At 35.6% G+C, this 21,520-nt stretch overlaps 1 protein-coding gene across 2 annotated transcripts in view; it reads left to right on the top strand.

The window, feature by feature from the left end:
• MINDY3 (MINDY lysine 48 deubiquitinase 3) overlaps positions 1–19,297 on the top strand; it is a 93,714-nt gene extending 74,417 nt beyond the window's left edge. For both annotated transcript variants that reach the window (XM_021696667.2, XM_021696668.2), the window contains 4 exons: positions 10,753–10,825; positions 13,006–13,093; positions 16,631–16,702; positions 18,342–19,297. In XM_021696667.2, coding sequence (XP_021552342.1) covers positions 10,753–10,825; positions 13,006–13,093; positions 16,631–16,702; positions 18,342–18,491 — 383 coding nt within the window. In that variant the 3' untranslated portion in view covers positions 18,492–19,297. The remainder of the gene's footprint in view (positions 1–10,752; positions 10,826–13,005; positions 13,094–16,630; positions 16,703–18,341) is intronic.
• Positions 19,298–21,520: the final 2,223 nt, after the last annotated feature.

Raw genomic sequence — 21,520 nt, forward strand, 5'->3', positions numbered from 1 at the left:
TTGTGACCTTTTCTCCTGTAATGGTTTTTGACTTAAAGTCTATTTTATCTGATATAAATATAGTTAGCCCTGTTCTCTTTGGTTTCCATTTGCATGGAAAATCTTTTTTTGATCCCTCTGAGCGTTCTTCAAGTTTAAGTGAAGTCTTTTGTAGGCAGCATATAGTTGGGTTTTGTTTTTTTTTAATCCATGTAGCCACTCTTTTCATTGGAGAATTTAAACCATTTAGAGTAATTATTGATAGGTAAGGACTTACTATTGCCATTTTCTTAATTGCTTTCTGACTACAGTTCTGTAGTTCCTTTCTTCTCTTGCTGTCTTGTGACTTGATTTTATAGCAGTATGCTTTGATTCTTCATTTATTACAGGTGTTTGCTCTGTGATTACTGTGAGGCTTTCATCGTATGTCTTACAGCCATCCATTTTAAGCTGGTAACAGTTTAACTTCAGTTACATCACAAAGTTCTGCCCATTTATGTGCCGTACTCATAATTTATTTTGATGTCCCAGTATACATCTCTTTATACTGTGTATTCATTAACATATTGTAGCCATAATTACTTTTAACACTTTTGCCTCTTAAGAGTGCTAGAGTTCAAAGTGATTTACACACCATTACAGGGTGAGAACGTTTTGTTTTGTTTGTTCATTGAGGTATAATTGACGTAAGACAATTTCAGCTGCACAACATAATGACTGTGTATATTGTGAAATGCTCACAAAGGTTTTTTTCTTGTGGTGAGACATTTTAAAGTCTATTCTTTGAGCATCTTTCAAATATGCAGTACAATATTACCTGTAATCACCCTGCTGTACATTACATCCCTTTATTTTGTAACTTGAAGCCTACACGTTTGACACCCTTCAACCTTTACATTCTCTATCCCCTACCACCAACCCTGCCCCAAAGCAATGTCTGTTCTCTTTATCTGTGAGCCAACTTTTGTTTTTAGATTCCCCACGTAACAGAGATCACATAGCATTTGTCTTTCTTTGATATATTTCACTTAGCCTAATACCCTCGCCTTCCATGATGTTGTAGAAAATGGCAAGATTTCCTTTTTTATTGATGAGTGATATATATATATATATATATATACGCACACACAATAGAATATTTTTTTTTTTCACACTCATCCATTGATGGACACTTAGCTTCCATATCTTGGCTATTATAAATAAAGCTGCAGTGAACATGGAGGTGCACATATATTTTGGAGTTAGGTTTTTAATTTTTTTTTTTTCCCGAAGATTTTATTCATTTGATAGAGACACAGCGAGAGAAGGAACACAAGCAGGGGGAGTGAGAGAGGGAGAAGCAGGCCCCCCGCCGAGCAGGGAGCCCGATGCGGGGCTCGATCCCAGGACTTCGGGACCACGACCCGAGCCGAAGGCAGACACCCAAGGACCGAGCCACCCAGGCGCCCCTAGGTTTTTAATTTTTTAAGGCACTTCCATACTACTTTCCAGAGTGGCTGCACCAACAGTGCACCAATGTTCCCTTTTCTCTACATCCTTGCCAACACTTGTTATTTCTTGTCTTTTTGATAATAGCCATTCAACAAGTGTAAGGTAATAATGCATTGTGGTTTTGATTTGCATTTACCTGATGACGAGTGATGTTGAGTACCTCTTCATATACCTGTTGGCCATCTGTGTATCTATTTCAGAGAAATGTCCATCCAGATCCTCTACCCATATTTTAATCAGATTGTTCAGGTATTCTGCTGTTGAGTTGTATGAGTTTATGTATTTTAGATATCGACCCCCATATCAGATATATCATTTGCAAATATTTTCTTCCATTTGGTAGGAAGTCATAGCTAAGCCATGTCCTAGAGCTTTCCATCTATGTTTTCTAATAGGAGTTGCATGTTTTCTGATACTAAATTTTTATGTATGGTATAAGACAGTGGTCCAGTTTCATTCTTTTGCATGTAGCTCTCCCAAATTTCCTAATGCCATTCATAGAAGAGACAGACTGTCCTTTCCTTTTGTGTGTTCCTTTGTTATGAATTGGCCATTTGTGGGTTTATATCTCTATTCTCTGCCATTATGTGTCTATTTTTATGCTAGTATCATACTCTTGATTACTGTAACTTTGTAATGTACTTTGCTATCAGGAAGTGTAATGCCTCCAGCTTTGTTCTTCTTTCTCAAGATTTCTTTGGGTATTTGGGGTCTTTGTGGTTCCATACAAATTTTAGAATTGTTTATTCTAGTTCTGTGAAATATGCCATTGGTATTTTGATAGGGATTGCATTGAATCCGTAGCTTCCTATGGACATTTTAACAGTATTAATCCTTCCAATACCTAAGCACGGATTTGTATCTTTCTTTCTTTAATGTATTATAGCTCTTTAACTTATTAAATTCCTATTTTATTCTTTTAATGCAATAGTAAATGGGATTATTTTTATTAGTGTATAGAAATGCAACAGGTTTTTGTATTGTGCAACCTCACTGAATTTGTTAAACCATTTTTTAGTACTCTGCACATAGTGACAGTTTTACTTCATCCTTACCAATTTGGATGCCTTTTCTTGCCTAATTGCTTGGCTAGGACTTCTAATACTATGTTGACTAAAAATGGTGAGGGTAGACACCTTTGTTTCTTACCTTAGAGGAAAAGGTTTCAGCTTTTCACTATTGAGTGTGATAGTAGCTGTAGGTTTGTTAAACATGGCCTTTTATTGTGTCGAGGTAGTTCCCTTTATAAATATCTGCTATGTTGAGAGTTTGAATTGTGAATGGATGTTCAATTTTGTCAAAAGCTTTTTCTCCACCTGTTGAGAAGATCGTGTTACGATTTTTTTTATCCTTCATTCTGTTAACATGGTATATTATATTGATTGAGCTGTGGATGTTAAACCATCCTGGCATCCCACTTGATCGTGGTGTATCATACCTTTAACATATTGCTGAATTTGATTTGCTAATACTTTTTTGCATCTGTATTTATCAGGGATATTGGCCTGCAATTTTCCTTTCTTGTGCCATTTTTTGCCTGCCTCTTCTCTTTTTGGAAGAGTTTGAGAAGAATTGGTATGTATTCTTTTAACATTTAGAATTCATCAATGAAGCCACCAGGTCCTGGACTTTTGATTACTGATTCAATTTCCTTACTCACAGTTAGTCTGTTGTAGGTTTCTAGGAATTTATCTGTTTCTTCTTGTCTAGTTATCCCATTATTTAGTATATAATTGTTGATAGTCTCCTCTGATCATTTGTATTTTCTGTGATCGTGGTATCAGGTGTTGTGTCTTTGATTCTGATTTTCTTTGAGTCGTGTCTTATTTTCTTGGTGCATCTAAATTCAAAAAAACAGCTCTTAGTTTTATTGATCTTTTTCTATTTCATTTATTTCCACTCCGATTCTTGTTCCATTAATGTGGGACTTCATTTCTTTCTAGTTCCTTGACGTGTTTGACATAAACAGTCTTCTGTTACACTTCCAATAGAGGATTTTGAATTTGACTGTATAGTCACCTTTATCATTGACTTTTATACTTACATTTTCATGTTACTAAATTTCAGCCTTAAAAACCCTAGTATTTCTTATAAGGTGGGTACACGGTGATAAATTCCCTTAGCTCTCCCAGTAAAATTGTCATTCAGAAAGGAAGGACAAGTAAAGTATTCTTGTTGACAGGTTTTTCTTTTGAGCACGTGCTCTCTTGGCCTGCAAGGTTTCTGCTGAGAAAGCTGCTGATGGCCTTACTGAGATTCCGTTGTATATGAGGAGTCTTTTCTTCTGTTGCTGCTTTCAAAGTTCTCAGTCTTTGATTTTTGAGAGCTTGATTACAGTAACATGTTTTGGGATCTTTGAGCTTCATGTACCTAGATGTCCCATCTTGCTCCCCAGCTTTCACAAGGGAAACCCTATAAGGCTATCAGCTAATTTTCTTTGCAGGCCAGAAATCAGTGGCTTAATATGTTCAAGTGCTGAAAGGAAAAAAACTTAGAGCCAAGAATAGTCAACCCAGCTAGGCTATCAAAGAAGAGAGAGAGTTTCTCACAGCAACCAGTTAAAGGAGGTTCTCACCAGTAAACCAGCCTTACAAGAAAGGTTCAAGGAACTCCTTTAAAAGGCCACAACTAGAAGAAAATTAATTATGAAAAGAAAAAGTTTCACTAGTAAATGCAAACATTATAGTAAAGGTAGTAGATTAATTATGTATAAAGTCAATATGGAGGTTAAAACACAAAAGCAGTGAAATCAATTACATGTACAAAAATTAGTCAAGATGCAAAAAAACATGTAAACAGGACATTGTATACGTAAAATGTGGACTAGTTAATAATATTTAATGCTTTTAGAATGTGTTTGAACTTAATATAGACACACACAGAGCATGCTGTATATGAACCCCATGATAACCAAAAGATACACAAAGAGAAAGCAATTCAAACGCTAAAGAAAACCACAGCACAATGGCAATATATACATAACTATAAAAATTACGTTAAATGTAAGTGGACTAAATGCTCCAGTGAAAGGCTATAGGCTGACTGAATGGATAAAAGAATAATATTCTGATGTAAGTGGGGTGTTAAAGTCTCCTCCTATTACTGTAGTACTCTCATTGTCTCCCTTGAGGTCTGTTAATTTTTGCTTTATATAATTAGATATTTACAATTCCCATGTCTTCTGTTGGAAGGATCCCTTTATCATTATGTAATGACCTTCTTTGTCTTGTTGCTGCCTTTGTTTTAAAGTCTATATTTTGTCTGGTATAAGTATTGCTATCTTGCTTTTTTTTTTTTTTTAAACTTCATTTGTATGAAATACCTTTTCCCATCCCTTCACTTTCAGTCTGTATGTGTCCTTAGGTATGGAGTTTCTTGTAGGCAGAATACAGATCAGGAACAAGACAAGGATGCCCACTCTCGCCGCTTTTATTCAGCATAGTAGTGGAAGGTGCAGCAATCAGACAAGATATAAAAGGCATCCAGATTGGTAAGGAAGAAGTAAAACTATTTTCAGATGACATATAACTATATATAAAAATCACAAAGACTCTGCCAAAAAACTATTAGATCTAATTCATGAATTCAGAAAGTTGTAGGATACAAAATCAATATACAGAAATAATGAATTAATAAGAAGGGAAAGGAAGGAAACCATGCCATTTACAACTCTATCAAACAGAATAAAATACCTAGTAATAAATCTAACCAAGGAGGCAAAAGACCTGTACTCTGAAAATTGCAAGACATTGACATTGATGAAAGAAATTTAAGAAAACACAAATGGAAAGATAGACCAGGCTCTTGAATTGGAAGAATTAATATTGTTAAAATTATTGATATCACCCCAAGCAATCTACAGATTCAGTGAAATCCCTATCAAAATAACAATAGTGGCTCTCACAGAACTTGAACAAAAAATCCTACATTGCATGTTGAACCACAAAAGCCATAGCAAGCTTGAGAAAGATGAGCAAAGTTGGAAGTATCACAATTCCAGATTTCAAGATATACTACAAAGCTATAATAATGAAAACGGTATGGTATGGCATACAGATCAATGAAACAGGATAGAGACCCCAGAAATAAACCCATGCTTATGTGGACAGTTAATCTATGACAAAGGAGGCAGGAATATACAATAAGGAAAAGACAATCTCTAAAATAAATGGGGCTGGAAAAACGACCACTTTCTTAAACCCTACACAAAAATAAACTCAAACTGGATTAAAGACTTAAATATGAGACCTGAAACCATAAACTCCTAAAAACGAACCCCCAAAAAACCCACATTGGCAGTAATTTGGATATCAAACTTAGCACTATTTTCCTGGATCTGTCTCCTCAAGGGAAACAAAAAAAATAAACTATTGGCACTACATCAAACTAAGAAGTTTTTGCACAGCAAAGGAAACCAGCAAAACAAAAAGACAAGCACTGAATGAGAGAAAGGTATTTGCAAATGATATGTCTGATAAGGGAGTAGTATCCAAAATATATAAAGAACTCATACAGTTCAACACCAAAAAAACACATCCAATTTTAAAATGAGAACATCGCCATACACATTTTCCCAAAAAAGACCTACAGATGGCCAACAGACAGATGAAAAGATGCTCAACATCACATTAGTGGAAATGCAAATCAAAATCATGATATCACCTCACATCAGTCAGAATTTTCTGGTATCAAAAACACAAGAAATAAGTGTTGACAAGGATATCGAAAAAAAGGGACCCTCATGCAGGGGGGGGGTGGAATGCAGGCTGGTGCATTATGGACAGCAGTAGGGAGTTTCCTCAAAAAACTAAAAATACAAGTACTACATGATACAGTAATTTCTGGATATTTACCAGAAGATAAGGAAAACATTGATTTGAAAAGACAGAGACACCCCTGTGTTTACTGCAGCATTATTTGTAATAATCAAGCTATGGAGGCAACCCAAGTGTCTATAGAAGAATGGATAAAAATGTGGTATATACACAGGAATGTTACTCAGCCATAAAAAAGAATGAAATCTTGTCATTCACAACAACATCGACGGACCTAAAGGGTATAAGGCTAAGTGAAATAAGCCAGACAGAGAAAGAAAAATACCATATGATTTTACTTAGATGTAGAATCTAAAAAACAAAGGAACAAGCCAGCAGTACAACAACAATGGTGACAAGAGAAACAGACTCAAATCGATGGTGGCCAAATGAGAGGAGGTTGCGGGGAGGGGCAAAATGGGTGAAGGGGATCATGAGGTACAAACTTCAATTCTAAAATTGAAGCCACAAGGATGAGAAGTACAGCATAGGGAATATAGTCAATATTGTAATATGCTTCTCATGGTGAACGTTTGTAACATATAATTGAATCAGTGTGTGTGTGTGTATATATATATACACACACATACATATACATACACTAAATATCAACTACAATTCAAAATTAAAAGTCAAATGGCTTCCTGAACTGCTAAGAACACTTCTGTTGGTATCCGACAGCCTGGATTCAAATCCCACCTCTGTTACTCAGCTGTGTGATGTTGGACACGTTCCTAACCTCAGTTTTCTCCTCCCTAAAATGGACTTAATACCTACTTTACATGGATTATTCAAGTACTCAATAAATTGACCATGTCGTTGTTTAAAAAAAAAAAACAAAAAACAGGTGGCACAGAGCTTAGTTTTCTTCAAAGCACTGAATTCTACATAGATGGTATTTGAAATGATAGACACAGGTTTGTGTATTACACACAATGGGATTTGTTCTGTTTGCTCTTATTATTCTCCCTCAGCCCTCCCCCTGGTATAATTACATTTCAGGAAGCAGCCCAGTTTGGGCAAGGGATATGTATTTGGATTTAAAAAGAGCCCCTTAAATGCTATTTCTTTAGGTTGATGAGATACAGTGACTGTTTACTATTCATCAGCCCTTAGACATTCTCTAGAAATTGCCTTTTGTTCAATTCAGTCTTCTCTATTCCTCTTAAATGATACCATTTTCTTCTCTGTTCCCTTGCTACTCCCCCCCCCCGCCCCGCCCCGCCCCCCATCGTCACTGCCATCCTCACCTTGCTGTAGCAAGGTCAGCGCTGTTTGGTGTAGGCAACCCCCCCCCAATAGTTTCTCTGTGTCCCGCCACCATGTTTTGTTTTGTAGCTTTCTTATCACATAATACAGGTGGTTCTGCAAGACAAGCCATAAATTAACTACTCCTTTCTTTCTGATTTTTCATATGTTTACAAAGCATTTTTGGATGAACCATGGTGCCTGAACAGAGTACTTTGTTGAAACTTTAAGTTAGGACTAGCTTGAATAATTAAATATAACAAGGGTTGTTGAGCAGCTGTTGTGACAAGCAACCTCTGCTTGGCAGGAGCTCACATCTACTGGGGAGCCAGATGAGCAAACCAGTAGTAATACTAAGGCAAAGAGGCCAAGGAACACTGAAAATGAAAATGTCATAATTTCGCCTAGGGACAAAAGTTGCATACTTTTTTCTACAGGTTATATTAAATTGCAGCTATACGTTATTAAATTTTTAATAGGATTAGGTAAAGTATAATACAGTGTTTAGTAAAAAGGAATTTACTATTTGACTAAAACAAATGGCATTAAATTACCTTTAGATCTCAATTTTATTTTCTATTCCCAAGAAACTTGACTCTCACACCTACAGTGGTTTGAAATGTTACAGTCCTAAGTGCTGCCGTGTTCTACCCCATCCCCTCACAAGTCTCCTGCCTTCTCTGTTAATTCCTGGGATTTGCTTTCCTCCTGCAGCAGTTTAACCAGTGACAACACTTGCCAGGCTCTCCCTTTTATTCCCTTGGCTTTCAGAACAGAAATCAGGATTCAGTGTAAATGGTGAGCTGATCAGGAAATGACTCACTTAACTGCAACGCTAACTTTCCTTCATCGGTGTTTTTTTACATTGAGTTATTCCTCCTCTCAACCACTCCACACTTTTTACAGTTAAAGCTTCTAATTTTCAAACACACAGCTTTTCCCCTTTTCAAGTGTTTTAAAACAATTTAACTGCTTAAGATCACAACTGGTGCACTCTCTTGTCCTCTCTCCACCTCCTGTTCCTCATTGTTCTGAGCCTTAAAGCCTGTGGAAGTCCATTTTATGCTCATCTGGTTAAGTTACCGATGCATTCAAGCTGTAGAGTGCTGATGAGGTCTGGGTAACTGGTCAGCAAATGGTCCTCACTGGTATTTCCTCTGCTCTTGGTACCAAGGGCTTATCATTGCATCTCTACTTTAATCGTCTCTCAGGCATTCGTTGCCTAAATACTAGATGTCCTAAGCTTCATCTGCTTTCAGACTTAAGGATGTCTTTTTCTAAAGAATTTGTCTGATACTTTATTTGGTATGAATTCAAGAATAAAGTAACATCACTATAAAGGTTTTTTGGTAAGCAGTTTTCCAAATCGCCTCTTCTAATTGGAGGTATAGTAAAAGTCTTTGGTATATTATGAAAATTACATTATAGTCTAGCTTTAAAATACTGTATGCACTAAATGTAGAATCACTGAGTTGGTAGTTACTGTTGTTCTCTAGAATGTCTGTCCTTAAGATACTCATAGGTATCTTAAAAATATGTTGGAATATCTATGTTTGAGGTTAATCGTGTTTGAGTGAAGAAGGTTGTTTTCCTAGTTGTTGTTTGCCTCTCTGTAGTGCTAGTTAGCTCCTTATCTGGGTGGAAGCTGAGTCTCTAATTATGTTAAGAAGAGATAAGACCTCCCACCATTCAGGGCTCCTGAGGAACATTGTAATACAGACTGTTTATCAGGTGGATATACACGATAGCCCCCAAAACAAGGAAACCAATGCGGAGAATTGTTCTGGTCAATTAGTGGCCAAATAAAGCCTGTTGTACAGTTTGAATGCTGAGGTTTTAGCTGTGACTTAGCTAAACAAATGAGTTTTCTACCTTTTAACCTGAGCAAATTTAAGCTTACAAAACTTGAATATTTTCACATGTACCTTCTAACAAGTTCTTTACTTACTCTCTATGCCTCAAATTACTGGTAACTTGAAAATTTGGATTTAAACCTTTACTTTTAAAAATTATACATGTTTAATTATCCTAAATGAGGGGGACCTAGGTGGCTCAGTCGGTTAAGCTTCTGCCTTCGGCTCAGGTCATGATCTCAGGGTTCTGGGATTGAGTCCTGCATCGGGCTCCCTGCTCAGTGGGGAGTCTGCTTCCTCTCCCACTCCCACTGCTTGTGCGCTCTGTCAAATAAATGAATAAAATCTTTAAAAAAAATCCTAAATGATTCTTGGCCTTTTAGTCAAGGCCCATTTTTCTTCAAATGGCTAAGCATCTGCTTAAGAGGTTTAAGACTGTAAAATCTTAACTTCTTTCCTTTCTGGTAGAGTCCATGCCACATCCTGAAAGAACCGCTACATTTTATTCTGCAGTATGATTATAGAAGCGGGTCTTTTGTACATCTTGTTCTCCATGACAAGACTTTGTTTCTAAATTATCTAATTCCTGAAAAGGATATTGTGTAGAAAGTTGATTTAAAGCTGAAACAGTCTCCAGGAATGAGTAAATGGGTAGAGAAACTCAGACATTGCACATTTAAGGGAATGAACTTGCTTGTTCAAACAGTGATTTCAAATGGCCCTACACGCCTTCTTTGTCTGTCATGTGCTATTGCATCATCCAAGTTTGGGCCCTTTCCCAATGCTATTTCCTCAGCAAGCCCAAGAAAAAGAGTATTTTCCATAAACTAGTCTTCATCAACCATTTGATTCTGTTCTGCATTTCAACTTTTGAATTTTTCCCACTAAATCTATGGCTTTTATTTAAATGAAGTCTGTTACAGGGATAGCTCTTGGTCCTATATTGTCAGATATCTAAATAACAGCACATCATTAACATTCTTTCAAAAAGAATGACATTATAACCAACATTGTAACTAAAGGAATTTGTTGGTAAAGACTTATTTTAATTGGATTTCTTAAAGGGAATTTAAAGGTTCACATTGTTATTCAAAGACAAAATTACTAAATATTATGAAAACTTTAAAAACACTTTTATCGTTGAAATTTATAAGCCTCTTTAAAAAGGAGTAATTTGACTTTCAAGTTTCCTTGGAATTCTCAGGTAGAAGTCATGTGGAGTTTTTTTTATTAGAAAAATAACTCATTGCCTCTGTGCCTAAGAAAACTCAAAGAAGAGAGTAATAATAGGCACGTGATTTTTCTCATAGCATTTCTTGAAGCAAACTCTTATTCAAGATGTTAATGCTATTTTTTTTTCCCCCCAGATAATGGATTTATACCTGATTCACTTCTAGAAGATGTGATGAAAGCATTGGACCTTGTTTCAGATCCTGAATAGTAAGCTAAATAGGAAATATTATTTAACTGACTCAAAAGGATTCCATTACATTTAAAACAGTACACACATTTTGGCCTTTTTTAAAAATCTAAACCTGCATATCAGCAGCTTAGTTCTTTATATAAAGCAAAGATTTAGGAAGAAATCAAGCTAATCCGTATTTATAGCAGAGACTCAACATACTCTTTTTCTATTGTTTTTTCTCACTATAAAACCTTTTCCATTTTTTTAAAATTTTGTTCATATCTGAAAGTAATGACAATTACCTATAATGTCCGTATTGCTAGTCACCCTGCTTAAAGGACCAGCAACCTTCTGACTTGGTCTTAAAGACATTTGATTGAAGACATTGGACATTCTATATCATTAAATTGACTGATCTAAAACCTTTGTAAGCAACCCCAGTATGTTACGGAATATAGTTTTCAGTCTTGCCAAATGTTAATATCATGTCCTCTTCATTCTTTTATATTTTGTACATTGATACATCTATAACTTCTTTCATAAATTTGTGCTTTTTGTTATCCAGGAGAATCTCTCAGTAAGGGGATACATCTTTTGCTCAAATAGGAAAATTTAAAGATCACCTATGATCTATACTAACTTTTCCTCCTTCTGCAGTTTATTTTCAGTCTGAAAGTTATCTGACAATGAACAAATTAGAGCTTACAAAACATCACAGGAAAAGATTCAGCAAAAGCATCATCAAACATATTACTATACGCAGTTTTTAGAACTTGATATATAAAACTGTTCTTAAATAGCTTGGTTTGTTTTCTTTGAGAGCATGAAACACACAAACATTTTCAAATTGCTCACATCTGAATTAATTTGTCTCTTATTACCTAGAGCTATGATATTATTGTTTCCAACTTAAAGAGGAACTCAATTCAGAAAATTGAACTTGTCCAATAAATGGTATAATTGTAATTATGATTTGCAATTTTACGAACTATGTATTTATTCTGAATGGATTTCCAAGTAGAAACCGTCTTGTTTATTGACTGTAATTTGCAAAAGAGAATTGAACTCAAGCTTTTTTGGTTACTGACAATTCTTAAGAGGGAAAGGAGGAAAAAAAGAAAAGTTCATTTTTTTTTTTTCAAATTCTTACATATGTGGCTATATATCATCTACTTAATTTTCCTTTTTTCATCAGAATACATAACATACCTTGAATTATAAAGTTAGTATACTAAGTTAGACTGGACTGAGTTCTTCGTTCTGTATTTTGGTCTACTCACATTTAAAATATGTGATGGCCTATAAACGAAGAGCACCTCATTAGGATTAATGAATTAAATACATTAAATATGACCTTGCCTTCGTTTGTTTCATGTCCTAACCTGCTGCCTTTACTCAGACCCACTCAACCATCATATCCTTTGCATTGTAGAATGAGGTATATTTACCCTGGCATGTAGGATTGGGGAGAGAACATGGAAAATGAAAATTTTCTGCAAAGACCATTTTCATTTTTACAACTCTGCCCTCCTAGTCACACATAACCCCTTTCACCAGCCTTGGCTCCACCTAAATGGCAAGGGCTAAGCAAAGCACCATTCACTGGAGGGCTGCTTCTGGAATACTATAGTCCATGCCGCTCACTGTCCTTCACTACACCTCAGCTCTCTACCTCTTCACCCTTTACCCTCCGGGTTACATCGTCTAAGCTTAAATTTTAAGCTTCCTTCGCATTTGGTTCTTGAAAGTAAGTCTTTTGGGAGATGTTTTTGATTATCTGATGTGCCTTTTGATACTGTTTCTTCTGCTCTTTGAGCTTAAACATTTTTTTAAGTTAAATGCCTCATATGATTGTTAAATTCAGGCATACCTATGAAGCAAAGAGAATGGCCTGTGGGAGGTTATAAGCCTGCCTTTACAAGCCAAGCTTTTTAAATTACTTTACCTAATAAGGGACCATGTTCCAAAGTCGTCATCATCATTTAAATTCTAAATAGTAACAGAGCACTCTGGTTTAAAAATAACCAAGTTTTGGCGAATTAGATGTCATTCCTGTGTATTTGTCATTAAGGGTCTAAAAAGAACAGCTCTTAAGATTTTTGGCAGTCAGATGTGTTATAGTACTAGTTATTTAATCTTTATGAAAGAAGGAAAATAAGCTTTTTCTCCTTTGGTATCCACTGATTTTCTTTTTTCTTATTTTCCCTCCCCATAGTATAAATCTCATGAAGAATAAATTAGATCCAGAAGGATTAGGAATCATATTATTGGGTCCATTCCTTCAAGAATTTTTTCCTGATCAGGTAACATAGTTGAAGAAATAGTTAATGTTTTGTTCTACTGGGATGAGCATTTTGTGATTGTTTCAGCATTTCTTTTCTTTTCATGTAAAATGGTCTAACATGCAGATAGAAGATGAAGAAAGCACAGTTATGATGTAAATACTTTTCCATACAGAGAGGGTAGAAGGGTATGTGTGTTCCAAAACAGTAACACAAAATTTCTGGGGAGGGGGTAGTGGAAGAGTATACATGCACCACTATATACACATTAAGAAACAGGTGGAGTAAAAAGAGAAAGAGCCTCTTTATCCACCTGCACCCTATTTTCCTTCTCTCAGGTCACTGTTATTCATAGATGGTATATATCTTTTTGGAACTTTTTAAATACATTTAAATAAATAGAGAAGGTAAAGGAGTACGTATGTTGGGGAAACGCCTAAGTTCCAGGAGAATTTTAGTTGAGTAAAAGAAGAACCTTTGAGAGGAGCTGTGCTATTTCATGTTAGGACTTGTCTTCCACTGGGTCTTGAGAGGAGCTAGTCTCAGTACTCCTGAGTTATGACTACATCATTGACAAAGCCCATTCTGTAGCCTACGCCTGTCTTTTCTTCGTGTTTCCTCTCTCAGTGAAGGATTTTACTGCTAAACCAGATGCTAAATTTAGGCCAGATATAGTGGGATCGTTTCATCAGATACCATTGTGGTTTATGTTAAAGATCATTGTTTCGATAGAAATGCCAGTTTCTATTTCACCTCCCTTATAAAGGACATGTACTGCCAAGCTTAAAATGATGGAGGGAAAATGTCAAGATATAAGTGTTAATTTGATGTTTCAGGTTTAAATTATCTTTAACAGAGTAGACATTATTGACATTCAGTCTTGGTAATTAAAAGAGAACCCATATTTTCTGAATCTGGATCTGCTATGGTTAATGTGAGGAAAGAAAGTGAGGTGAAATTCAAAAAGTCAGTATATCACAGGATAGCGAGACTTCTTTAAATTTTGGTAAATGCTTCATGAAAAAAAAAATACTCTTTTCTGACATTATTAAAATGACTACTGGATTGTGGTATCATCTCTGTTTTAGATATCTTAATGTTCAGTAAATGATAGCATTAACTTTATAGCATTAAATTAAAAACTATTCCCCTAAATTTGGGGGCAGATTTTGAAAAGTGCTTGGGAAATATAAACAAAGTGGGATAGTTACCAACTCTTTTCAGATGTGATTTATTACATAGTAGTATTTGTAAATATTCTAAGAACTTAGTAGTTCAAGAAATTAAATTTTTAATTGTAGTATTCCTTCAGGTTAATTTAAATCCCCTGGTTCTTTCAAAGTGTAATCTCCAAAAGCTTATTAGAAATGCAAGTCCTCAGGTCCCTTCTCCAGGGGATTCTCCAGGTGCCAGAGTTTGAGACCTGCTGCTTCTGAGGAAGACTGGTCACACTCCCACCTACTCTCACTCTTCTGAACTTTCTGTGGCGCATCTCTTCTGACCACCGCCCACACCACTGAGGTCATCTTTATACTCCTTTGTACCTAACAGACCAATTTTGTGAAACTCAGTAAACATTTAATCAAGTAAAGTTGCAAAACTGGGGTCAGAAGGGCAGCCAGGAAAATATCTAACTTCAGTAATCTACAAATGCTTAAAGTAGGTGCTAGGGAAGAGCAATTTCTTTGCCTGGAGGAAAGGCAGATTGGAGAGGGAGGTTAGGGGGGCTGCAGAGGAATACAGAGAAGCATTTCAAGGCAATTTGTTTATAATAAGAATAGCAGAAGCAACTACCATTTTTTTAAAGCTCATAACTGCCCGGGGTACTGTGTGCCTTATAATTTAGGTACTATAGTCCCTCCATTTTGTCAGTGAGGAAATTGAGGATTAGAGAATGTAAGAAAATAGCTTGAAGTCATACAGCTAGACAGTGGCTAATTCAGCAGTCCAGGGTAGGTACTGGCCACTGTGTTACAGTTACTTTCTGTTGATATTTTAGCATTTTCTGCCAATTGTTAATGAGTGGAACTAAAGAATATAAATTGTGTATCCATTCCAGTAAAAGGTTTACTTTCTAAGTACTCTGAAAATAAACAGCCAAATTATCTAAGAGACTAATTCTACATCAACTCATGTATACAATTAAGAAAATGATCACATTATTGATTTTTCTATTTTTTGTAAAGCATTTTGAGTAGGATGCAAAGAATTATAAGCTTAGATTTATTAGATCTCTTTTTTTAAGATTTTATTTATTTGAGAGAGAGAGCATGGTGGGGGAGAGACCGAGGGAGAAGCACACTCCCCGCTGAGCAGGGAGCCCCATGTGGCGCTCCATCCCAGGACCCTGGGACCATGACTTGAGCCGAAAGCAGACGCTTACCTAACTGAGCCACCCAAGCACGCCGCTTTATTAGATCTCTTCTCAACTTTCAAGAAGTTTAAAAAAAAAAAAAATGAATGTACAAAGAGCCAACAACAAAAAGTCTTTTCATGGGAAAATGACTTAATACGTTTGTCTGAAACAGAAAATTCAGACAACCGAGTAGGTGGAGAAATGGCAGAAAAGGTAGATTAGGTCCTGTATTTTAGGATTCTTGGTTGCAAATCACAGCCTGAATTGACTGCAGTGGGAGGGAAAGGTAAGAATTGTGAGGAGTAGCTTACAGGCATTCAGGAACGGAAGGAGGGAGGACTGGGGCCGTCTGTCCCACTCCCCTCCTTTCTCTAGAACATTGAAGCCACTGTTGCCAGCAGCTCTCTTCTCTTAGTTCCAGAAATGGAACAAATTCTAATACGGACCAGGACCAGTTTTTGTCCCATGCGCATCCTTACATCAATCAGATAAGGCAAGGAACACAAGGCCCTAGGCCCTGAGGGAAATAACTGGAGCCAGGTACCTCAGGTGGGGCCAGACCATTAATGGCCTTGAATACCAGGTTAGGAGAATTGAACTTGATCTTTAGCTGAGACCAGAAGGTTAATGCAGTAGGGATAACATGATCAGATTTCCTGCAAGTTTAGTAAAATAGGAATTTATAGGATTTCACTTCTTTATTGGATATTATTAAAGGCTCTCAGCACTATAATTTGCATTTTCATTTCCCACAAGGCTCTTCTCACTATTTCAAAGTTGACAATATTTAGATGGGGGAGGGTGGGTGGAAACCCCTAATTCAGTATGGTAAGCCGAATGGAAAATATTGGTACAGAGATGTTTGCAGGCTAACGAAAAGTGACATTACTGCTCTTATGTATTTATTGAGAGGAACAAATTATTTACAACCAGTAAAAGAGAGGTAAGATTTTAGGAAATATTTTTGTGTTTTAGAACCCTGTCCTTTAAAAAAAATAAACCAGTACAGAAGAGCTTATGATAAAAATCAATACTTCCCCACTTTCCTGCGTCTTCCCCAGAAGCAACTATTTCAGTTATGTTTTCTAGTAGATAAAGTCTTAAGTTAAATGGTTTTCCAACCAAAATTTTCCTTTCAACTGCTAATTAGAAATTGCCTAATATAAAAGTATAAAGTTTTAATAGTATTTTATTTATAATAGGGCTCCAGTGGTCCAGAGTCTTTTACTGTCTATCACTACAATGGATTGAAGCAGTCAAATTATAATGAGAAGGTATGGTCATTCAGAGTAATTTGTCTTCACCTCAAGTATATCACAAGGTTTGATTCCCATAAAACTTTCTAAGAGTCTCTACTCTCTTTACTATTACAGTGTATTTTAGAACTGGTTATATTTTGATCTGATCAGTATATGTTAGTCATTGAGATCTTCACTGGAGTTCTGGAACAATAGTTTCACTGTGACAAAATAACTACATTTTGTTACTCTTGGCTGTATAGATATTACTAAATCAAGTTTTGCCCATGAAATAGGTCCTGTTTTATCTGATAATTGTAATAACTTGAGTTAAATTCTTTGTGGACAATTTTTCAGAAATGGAAGTTGTACTGTGGGGAGTTAAAAATGTGAGTTGTAGTCTCATTGTATTAAATTTATTTCATCACAACTAGAAAGTAATATATTAATGCAAATAAAGATGCAAATGTGTTTTTATGGAAACTCCCAGTTAAAACTAAGAAAGCTTATAGCTTTTATATTGGAAGAACATAATTACAATCATGTGTACCAAACACTGAATATATAAACATACATGTACTTTGGAAGAAGGCAGTCTGTATCTGTTCCTTTTAAATTTTACATTTGGAATTTCTCTTCCTACAAAAAGAGATTAATGACTGACTCGTTTAATGTACACAGTGAGCCCTTATAACGGGGTGGGGTATTAGTATATTATTTCATAGGTCTGAAAGTTTATTGCAATTAAATCAGAATAAAACTTGTTTCCAATATCCACCTGCCCATGTATATTTTATATGATCATCGCCACTGTATATAAGCTACCTGGCTAGTTTTATCTGCCAATTTTTTTTGTTTCTGTCCCAACACCCTTCTTAATTTTTTCTCCGTGATTTTTCATGCAGTACGGAGTACACTCATGAATAGCATTTCATAATTACAATAGCAAATTTGCCTCCAGCTCTGGAAATTTAACACTTTTAAATTGAAAGAAAGTGAAGTCCTCCTCTGAATATATAGCTCTATTTCTATTACACTTTCTCATCTCATGAGACAGCATTTCCATTCCATTGCCTCCATATTAAAGCAGGAAGAAGTATATGTTATATAAATAAACATTTCTTCCAAGTGGTATATGTTAATTAAAGGATGATTTTTTCCTTTATCAAAAAAACCTGCATGTATTTTAGGATTCACTTTTTTTTTTTTTAAGATTTTATTTATTTATTTATTTGACAGAGAGAGACACAGCGAGAGAGGGAACACAAGCAGGGGGAGTGGGAGAGGGAGAAGCAGGCTCCCCGCAGAGCAGGGAGCCTGATGTGGGACTCGATCCCAGGACCCTGGGATCATGACCTGAGCCGAAGGCAGTCGCTTAACCATCTGAGCCACCCAGGCGCCCGGAATTCACATTTTTTAAATCATGATCTTAAGCTAAAAATCAACTGCCAAGCTATCAGTTAAAATGTGTATCATCATCTTGTTTCCAAATATATTTTCACATTAACTAGTAAGCAAATATTCTTGCTCATATCTATCAAAATAAAATTAAATATACAGTTCCATATGAAACAATATGCAACGCCTTGTTTGCTAGCCTATGCAAAGTTTTATATCCTTCATAAGAATTGGCTAAGAATATTGGTTGACCTTTGTGGCTTGCTTTGTTCAACAGGTAATGTATGTTGAAGGGACCGCAGTTGTTATGGGTTTTGAAGATCCCATGCTACAAACAGATGACACTCCTATTAAACGCTGTCTCCAAACCAAATGGCCATACATTGAATTACTGTGGACCACAGATCGCTCTCCTTCACTAAACTAATTTGCCTATTTATAAGGAATATTGTAATAGCAGATGGTGAAAGGGATGCAAGACTGGCAGTCGACTACATTAAGCTATACACTGGTATCACTGATTAACTGTAAATAACAATTAAAAACACATTTTCGGTGTTTAAGATATGTTTAAATTATTTGTTTTAAAGCTTTATGTTAAAGGTTATCCTATTTTAACTCTTTATGTGAAATTTACTAGCAAATTTACTAGCTTTAATCAGAGTTCATCACTTTTACAGTCAGATAATTGATCATTTATTGAAGTGTAAACATCCTAATACTATATACAGCATTTGTATATTGAGTATCAAAGCTACTATTTATAAACTACTTTAGGTTTTTATTTCATTCAGACATTTTATGGTTTCAATGATTCTGGCTTGCAGTCTATCAGCCTCCACATTGAAATGCACAAGAGTTAAATCTTTGTTGTTTCTTCTCTACAATCTGGTTTCCATTAGGAATACTGATAAATTATCAACCTGGATTCTTTGCCAATTGGCTTAGCTCTGGCATGTTTATAAAAAGTAGAAACTACCATTTATTCACTGATATTTAGAGGATGTATTTCAAAAAAATGATAGGTAAGAGAATCTGTTTGATAGTCTTAACACTGTTAACTTACTGTATTGCCAAATAACTTTTCCAAATTTGTCCCAGCAGCCCTGTAAGCCAGCTTTCTTGTATATTTATGTGATAAATGCATGAGAACATCTGTTATTACATTAGTATATTGCATTATTTATTATGATCCTGGTGGATGGTCTAAATAAACATTTTTTTTTTCTTTAACTGTAACTTGGCATTTTTTCTATTAGTGACTCAAAAGAAACTAATACTCAACGGTGTGTCTGCCCAGCATCCTGAGAGCACATCATAGAACAAATGCCTAATGAACTTCCACACCACCTTGAAAAGGAGACCAAACCGTATGCTGACCTCAGAGTTCTGTAACTTACTTGGACAGCCAGGAGTACTAGAACCTGAGTAGACAAAGTTACAGAAGCCCCATCCTGTTTATTTTAAAGAGAGATTTTACTTTATTTCAATAGGTTTGTTGCCCAGCAATTGGAAATGTGAATAGCCAGAAATACATTCCTTCCTTCACTTGAGAAGCATTTGTCAAGTATCCTCTTAGGAATTTAAGAACTGAATTTTATGGGCACCTGTGGGGACTCAGTCAGTTAAGTGTCTGCCTTCAACTCAGGTCATGATCCCAGAGTCCTGGAATCAAGCCCCATGTTGGGCTCTCTGCTCGTTGGGGCCTGCTCCCTCTCCCTCACTCCCACTCTTAAATAAATAAATAAAATCTTTAAAAAAAAAATAAATAAATAAAATCTTTAAAAAAAAAAAAAAAAAACTAAATTTTACCTTCATTGTTTAGCTGAATATGTATTTGCTCTGTGAATTTGGGGTTTTATTTAAATTTTATTTTTATAAATGTTAACAATTCTAATATAAGTAGGTTTTAGCATAAGAAAAGAATTTTGGTGACATTATGTTCAGGAGTGTGATACTAGCTACTAGAATTACAGCTGTGCAATGTCTTTTTTTGTTGTTACTCTTGGCTTCTTCCAAATGTATATAAAACACATTGTGCTAACTCTGGTCCCAAATTCCATAGGATTATGAAAAAGCATAGATTTTCCCGTAAACGTTGAGCCTACAAAATAGTGTTTACTTTTATGATTGTTATATAACAAACCATCCCAAAAGCTTCGTGGCATAAAACAATCATTTTACAAATTCTGTGGCTGTAGACTTTAAACAGAGCACAGTGGGGAGGGCTTGTCTGCTTCTCAATCTAGAGGCTCAGCTGGGAGACTGGAGGGGTCTTTACTCACATGACTGGACCTTAGCTCGACCTAAGAGACAGATATAGAACACTACACTTAAGGCTGTGGATACATTTTCTTTACACATGCATGTGAGATGCTTACCAAGATCGACTGTATGCTGGGCCATAAAGCAGTCTAGAGAAATCCCAAAAGTTGGGAAATTAAGTAGCACACTTACAAATAACGCAAGGGTCAAAGAGAAATCGGAAGTTAGAACATGTTTTACTGAATGATAATAAAAATAAAAGCAAAAATTATGGATGTGACTAAAGCAATACTTAGAGGGAAATGAACAGCTTTAAATTAAAGGTTTGGAAATTGGAAAGCTAAGCTTTCGTCTCAAAATAAACCAAAGAAAGTAAACAAGATAAAAAGAGGTATTCACATACAAAAGAACATTTGTACTCCTACCTCACACCATATGCAAAAAATAACTTAAAATGATCAGAGGTCTAATTGTAAGAGCTAAAACTATAAAGAGTAAGTCTTCATGACCTTGAACCCATAGCAACAGTTTCTCAAAATACCAAATACAAAAAGATTGTCTGGACTTAACCAAAACTAAAACCTTTGTGTGTCAAAGGACCTCATGAAGAAATATTTTCTCCCCATAGAATGGGGAGAAATCATGTATCATAGGGAATTTGTATCTAGAGGATATAAAGAATTCATAATTTAAATAAAACACAAGTATTTTTCAATGGACAAATGATTTGAAGAGCTGTATCTCCAAAGATGATACACAAATGTCCAGCTAGTAAACATGTGAAAAGATGCTCAACATAGTTATTAAGCAAAATCAAATCAAAACCACAAAATAACCATTTCACACCCACTAGAATATCTAAAAATCAAAAAGACAAGTCTTTAGCAAAGATTAGAGAAATTGGGACCCTCGTGTTGGTGGGGATCCGAAATGGTAAAGTCACTTTAGGAAAATAGTTGTATGGTTTCTCAAAGAGTTAAATACAGAGTTAGCATATGATCCAGCCATTCAATACTAGCTACATATATTTGCACAAAACGTTTACACAAAATCTTTTATGTGGGCGTTCATAGTAATGTTATTCATACTCACCAAAAATGGCAACAACCTAAATGTCCATCAAATGATGGATGGGAAAATATATACATACAACTGAATATTTGACCAAAAAAAAAAAAAAAAAGATGTACA

Source organism: Neomonachus schauinslandi, chromosome 5 (genome assembly GCF_002201575.2).
Source record: "Neomonachus schauinslandi chromosome 5, ASM220157v2, whole genome shotgun sequence".
Lineage (NCBI taxonomy): Eukaryota > Metazoa > Chordata > Mammalia > Carnivora > Phocidae > Neomonachus > Neomonachus schauinslandi.